Here is a 6,843-nt window from a genome sequence, read left to right on the forward strand (position 1 = left end):
ATTTTGTTCGAAAAAAAAACAAAATTGTAGAAAATTATGTAAGGTATCAGATACTTACCAAAATTGTATGAATTATATTATAATAATAAACCACTGATCTTTTGGAAATTATGTGATCGGATGAAATATAAGGGATGCGCGAAAGTTCAACCGTTGTCTTAAATCTTCACCTATTTCTTTATTTGAGTTTATAAAGATATCTTCTGCTGGGGCAACGTGAGTTAGTATAGAACTTATTGGAAAGTAAAAATACTTTCATGAGTGCAAATATCTATGATCGCTAAGCAGGAGAATTTGACATAATCCTATGTATTATGACATGTCGCAACTTGTTGGATACTACCATTCAGAGTTATAGGTTCGCGTAACGAACTTGTGGGGCTTACGAAAAGAAAATAAATTTCTTAGGCGTACAAAAGCAATATTAGACCGAATCACATAATTCGGATTAAGATTTGGGTATTCAAAACATCTTAGTCAGATTAATAATTATTATGCGGTCGCTATATAATATTTTTCTAATAATTTAAACTTCTAATAGCGGACGCATATACTCTTTCTATGCGACTTCACTACATTTGACTTCAGTCTACTCAAACTCCACACACTCGTCACTCAAATTGAGTGAGTAAGCAATAAAGCCCAGCGCTTTCAAACAAGTTTAGCTTCGCCGTTAAATACCATATTTATACAAATCAGTTACATTTGAAATCTGCCAACAACAAGTCCACTTTTTATTATAATTAATATATATTTTTTTCTTATAAAAAATTACTGTGCATTATGCCTGAAAACAAGGATCTCGTCGAAATCAATTTGAATACAACAAACTCAAAATCCTTAGCGAAGGGTTCCAGTTATAACAACAAGAGTTTATTCCACTCTAAATATCTTAGAACAGCTACTAACAGCACAATATCCTACAAGCAGGGTCTGTCGCTTAACCACGCTCCGAGTAGTGCGCACAAAGCTGATACAAAGGTGCTGCAGAGTATTTTTGGTGGCAGCATTGAACTTGTGCCAAACGCCTATAGTTCGCCCTCAGATTTAAGCTGTCTGCGACAAATGTACTGTCCGGACTGTGAGCAGCGTTTACACATAGACACCATCAGTTATGATCGCTTGCTCTACTGGTAATGAGTGTGGTGTTAGATTTAGTGAGACATTTTCTGAGACATTTTTTTATTATTTTAGTTGCCTGCCCATATTTCCCTTCAAGTGTCTGTACAAACGTGCAATCGAACGGCGACAAAGTGGCAACAAAGTTATTTGCAAAAGCTGTGGTGGAAATTTGGGTTACTGGAAGCAACAGTGATTAGCTGATGTTGATGAACATCAATGTTGAGAATTTGTGCTTATAATGTATTAAAAGTGAAATTTCTTATATACGATAATTATTAAAAATTGTGTATATGGAAAATATGTTTTTAAGGTGACTAATATTTGGGAGCAATGTAAAAAATATTTTATTGAAATATTTTATACAAATTAAAACAAAATCGTTATTAATTTTAATAAAATACAAGTGTTTTCAAAATAATAATCTCCATCAATGTGTTTATTTTTAAACAATTTCTAAGCCATTTTTTTCTGTGTTTAGTGGAATCGAAGTGATATAGAGTTTCTAAAAAGGATATGAACTAGAACTGTGAGACTAGACACAATGCGAATTAAGCTAAGAATCGAACATAGTAAATTTTTACTGCCAATATGTTCGAGAATTTTTTATAGAACCTCAACTAAGAGGTTTCCAATAATGCAAATAATTGAGATTTTGTTTTAACTTAGAGAGAAATGTTTAAGTAAAGTAATAAAGAATAAATTTAATATTTACTGTGGCAGGGACTTACTGGACCCTTACCCTGTTGCTGTTTCGAGGCATCTAAGTAAAGTTTAACTTTATAGTGCTCGTTGCTCCTCAAATAGCACAGTGTTCGATGTATTAGAGGACAATAAAGCTACAATAGAGCTGAATCAAAGAGTCATGTGGGCCAAGGATAAGCTTAAATAGCCTAGTCTCGAATGGAGCTGACAAATCAGAAAAAAAAAATAAAATACCAGAGCAGTCCAGCTTTCCTGAAAACAAAAGCCGGACGTAACTAGCTGTTCCGATAAGAGGGCAGGTTTCAGGAGTTCCAAGACGGTCCAAAGACTAACAATAGCACTGGAACTGCAGCTAAACTTAGCTACAGAAAGGTAAGAACACCAGCGGTAGCCGAAACCAAACCTAGTAACCAAAGTCTGAAGGAGATGCCAAAGAATGGCCTATCTACATGGTAGTATGCGGAAAATCGTCGTTCTGCGTACCCGTTCAGAAGGGTACCAACCAATGAGGAGCTTACAAAGAAGCTTAAGGAAATCATTGATTTTGCGAAAGCGGTTCTATCTAAGAGGTTATAATCGATTCGCTAGCAGTGGCAGCCAAAAGGGCAAGGGTCAAAGGCGAAAACGAAGGGTGTGACATCCACGAAATCGTTTACAGCTTTTGGACGCGATGATCCTTACTCAAAACATGGAATGATCCAATTTTCAGTTAGCAAAGTTTTGAGATCACATGAAAAACCAACAACAGAACTATTAGCATTAGTGAAACGATTGAGGGACGCACTCATGAAACTAGTGACCAAATTTAACATAAAGAAGATATATAATTGGATATTATAACCATTTAGAAAGTTTAGAAATTTGCGGAAAAGGCTTTTAAAAACTTATGACTTGATAATAGTGCGAATTCTAGGTCTACGAACTTTTTGTGTACGGCATCTAAAAATTATAATAAATAAAAATATTATATATATTCAAGAAAAAACCTTCGATTTTGTCTAAGTACAATATATTGAATACTATACCCAGTATCTTTATTGAAAATATATATTTCTATTATATTCTAGGTTTTTGTAATGCTAAGTGAGAGTAACAGAGTTTGAAGTCATGAGTGATAAATTTACTATGGTTCCTAATGAAGATTTGCTGGAAGTTTCACTGTAAATTAACTTTAGTGACAATAATATTGTTTAAAAAAGTTTATTAATCCAAAAAATCTGATAATTCGTCGTTTCTCTTCTTGAAAGATTTTAATTATTTTTATTGCCGAATTATGTAAGTGAATGTTCAAATGTCAGGAAATAGGTTCGTATACTGTTTTCTAGTGCCGACATATGATTTAGTTTTCTAATATTGTTTAATAAACAAAAGCGGAATAGCATAAAAGAAAAGTAAAAAGTGGAAAATAATGCTCTGTAATATCCCATGTCTTACTTAATAAACCAATATCTAATATCAATAGTTTCATAAGCAGTTAGTAAAAATGTAATGAAATAATAAATTTTTGCGCTGTCATTGCTACCTTTATTACACCCTCCTTTCTTACTTCCAATTTCTTGATTTCGGTTTCATTACATTCATCATACACAAGTGGGTCAACTGGTAGCTACACATCGTACCAAATGTAACGGTAATAAATTCAATAACATGGACATTAATTTGCACAAAAAATCGACAGAAGTACAATCGTATGCGTAGGTACTTATCTTTAAGAGCACTCTTTTTTGGCAATGAAATTTAAGTTTTCACTGTGAATTGTTCACGAGTGGGTGTTGTGAAAACTGAAGAGTGACTTGAAAAAATATTCATACTTACGTCGACAATGTTATGAGTATATTATTAAGTATTAAATGTGGCTTTATTGATGACATCAAGGTCCCTTATTTATATTTTGATTTACATTTTTTTTATATATGAAATTACTTTACACTGTGCCCTACTAACATTAGACTCACATGTATTTATGTATACTGTGGTACAATTAAGAGCAAAACATAATTTTTTTAAATATATCTGAATGTAATATGAAAGTAAAGTGTGTTCCACATGATGCAATTTCATTGAAGAACAAGAATAAACATTAATCTTGACTGCACCGAAGCCTTAAAAGCCTTGACAGGTTCTCTAGGTCTCTCTAGTTTTGATACAAATAACCCCCAAGTCGAGTTAAGATTAAATAATATGGAAAAAATATCATTTATAGAGATTTTTATTTTGATTTTCGTAGGTAAGTTTTGATGGCATCTATATGCTATATGTTCGACCAAATGAGCAACATTTCTTACTACAAGAATGAAAAATACATGTTCAGATAATCTTAGTGAGTACCCCTTTCAGGAAAAACATGAGGTAGCATCATCTTAATTCAACAATTTTTTATTGATTCTTCCACCCTTGCGACATTATAGCTTAAATACCTCAGGGCTCAAACTATCAGCCACGTTCAAAACATTTTATCAGTACCTGAAGTCCAAAATCAGCAGTTTTCTGGTATAAAAGCTTGTCATTAGTTGTTCCAGAGTGTTCCTCGTCTCGTGTTTTACATAAAAGTTCTCCCAATTTACTTCAACTTCAATATTTTCGTCTCCTATTATACCTTGGGGATAAAAATTAATGCTTTTATAGGAAACTATCCGATTATAAAAGACGTGAGTTAGTAAGTAAAAGACATCTTAAACAAACCGAGAGAAAATCTCTGAAACACAACTTTTTTAGGATATTAATAACTATCGGAAGTTTGATTGTAATTGTAAAATAATACTATACATCAAGTTAATCAGCGAGCTGCTGGTGATAGTCTTGCCTATCCCAAAGTGTGTTGTAGCTGAGTCATATAAAGCTTTTCTGTTTTTTTACATCAAAAAGTTCCTTTTTAATTATCGGAACGGATTGCACTTTTGCAATTTTTATATTTAATTATAAGTTATAAACTATAAGCATTCTTGTCTTAAGCCCACACAGGCGATTACAATTAATATTTTCCATACATTCGAGCGTGGCCTATGACTTACGCAGCCACTTTTAAAATGAATAATATTCTGGAAAAGGTGAATGCTATTTGTATTAAAGCCTAGGCATCCACCAACTCGGAAAACTATGGTTTGACGGCCATCTGCCATTGCTGGGTGGATTAATCTGGGTTGGAGTAGCTGTGCGAACGTGCCAAAAGTGGCTAACACGACTTGAAAGTGATGACTTTGGCTTGGAGAACAAAGAAAGGCCAAAAAATTTCGAGATGAGGAATTGGAGGCAGCCGAACACATTCAAAATCAATATATTAGGTGCAATATGAATTGAAGCCAAGAAACGTTGACGATCTCGCTTGCCGGAAATTTGAAGAATTTTGTTGCTTTAACGCTACAAAAAGAAGTCGTTTTTGTAATGGTTTGTGACTGGCGACGAAAAATGGACACATTTCTACAACCATGAGTACAAACAAGTTAGGAAGGGCTAAGTGCGGGTATAACAGAGCATTTTATACTCTGGCAACTTGCAGGACGGGGAAATACCTTCAGGTGTTGGTAATATTAAAAATAGTACAACGAGATCGTGAATGGATTAAAATCAAATTTGGTATCATATAAACTTATTTTGAAGGTCATAGTCTCCCTAAGTTTTATTACTATATTTTACTTCCACTCAGCGAAAATTATACTAAAAACATTGGGGGCAGAGATATGGAAGGACTGATTGCATTAATGTTTGACATTGCTTTGGTATACTAAAGAACTTATTTTGAAGCAATTTTATAAATATATAATTATAAACATATATATTGAGTAAAGTCAGCGGGACGTTTCAAAATCGTGAATATCAGTTATATGGGGTCTAAAGCAAGATTTCGCCCAATTTTATCGATTTTAAGCACAAAGAAATATTCTTATTGAAAAAACACGATCTCTCAATTTCATTAAAATTTATAGGTATTTGGGGGCTAAAGGAAGTATTTACCCGATTCAACCCATTTTTGACACAAAGGTATATTGTTATTAAAGATTTATCCGGATATATCGATTAGTTTTTGATTTGTATACTGGAAAGTGAAAGAATCAGATGGATTTTAAAATTTTGTTACATTGAAAGCAGGCGTGGTTTTGTTCAAGGAGGGCAGCGTTATTATCCGATTTCATCCATTGTACTATCGGTAGCGACAATTAAAAGATTTGTTCTGGGCGAATTTAATTATTGTATAGGTTTTTAATTAATGGTGTTTTTTTGGCGTGACAGTAGTCCGATTACGCCCATTACAAGGAGCACGTGTAAAAAGTTTCATTACGATATGTCAATTTTTACTCAAGTTACAATTTGCACAGACAGACATATGGATTTCAACTCGTCTCATCGTACTAATCGTTTGTAGGTATATACATAACTCCATATCTAACTCGATTATTTTTAGGTGAACAAAACTATTATACTCGGTAGAAACATGTTGGAAGAGTATAAAAATCATATGACCCACCTGACTAACCAGCCAACGTAACGACAAAGCCGAGTATCCATTACGTTCTGGGTGTCGAAAATTTGGCCGTTACTGCGCCGGCCGTTAATTTGGGATGGAATCCACAAATCGCCAAAAAGATGAGAAAATGTTATTGCTTCAAACGGTCAATAATTTAAAAAATATTGTACATGCATAAATTTAAAAATTTTGAAATAAAAATACAATAACTTATCTTGTTCATTTTCTTGAGAGACCTTTATTTGGATCCATTTAATTTACAATAAGAACACCTGGTGGACCTTAAAACTGGCAACAGTAGAAGACGTCGTGATGATTCGGACCTCTTTGACGTAACCGAAAGCAAAATTCCGACATTAGACAAACTTTTTATTTATATATTTCAAGCAAGTCTCTTTAATTTTGTATAAGTGCCTCCGATACTGCCTCACCAACGACCAAACAAAACATTCTCTCAACAAAATAATCAATACAAACGACTCATTGTTACTTACTCTCCTTTCCCACGCCGTACATAAATAAAAATCTCTCAGCGTTTTCTGTTGGACACATCTAAT

General features: G+C 33.5%; 1 protein-coding gene across 1 annotated transcript; it reads left to right on the forward strand.

Annotated features, from left to right (window-relative positions):
* The first annotated feature begins 783 nt into the window (after window positions 1-783).
* LOC106624984 (uncharacterized) lies at window positions 784-1,348 on the forward strand. The gene is made up of 2 exons (XM_014244779.3): window positions 784-1,133; window positions 1,195-1,348. The coding sequence occupies exons 1-2, from the start codon at window positions 784-786 to the stop codon at window positions 1,313-1,315; spliced, it is 471 nt and encodes a 156-aa protein (XP_014100254.3). The 3' UTR covers window positions 1,316-1,348.
* The last annotated feature ends 5,495 nt before the right edge of the window (window positions 1,349-6,843 follow it).

The sequence above is a fragment of the Bactrocera oleae genome, chromosome 4 (assembly GCF_042242935.1).
Source record: "Bactrocera oleae isolate idBacOlea1 chromosome 4, idBacOlea1, whole genome shotgun sequence".
Taxonomy (NCBI): Eukaryota; Metazoa; Arthropoda; class Insecta; order Diptera; family Tephritidae; genus Bactrocera; species Bactrocera oleae.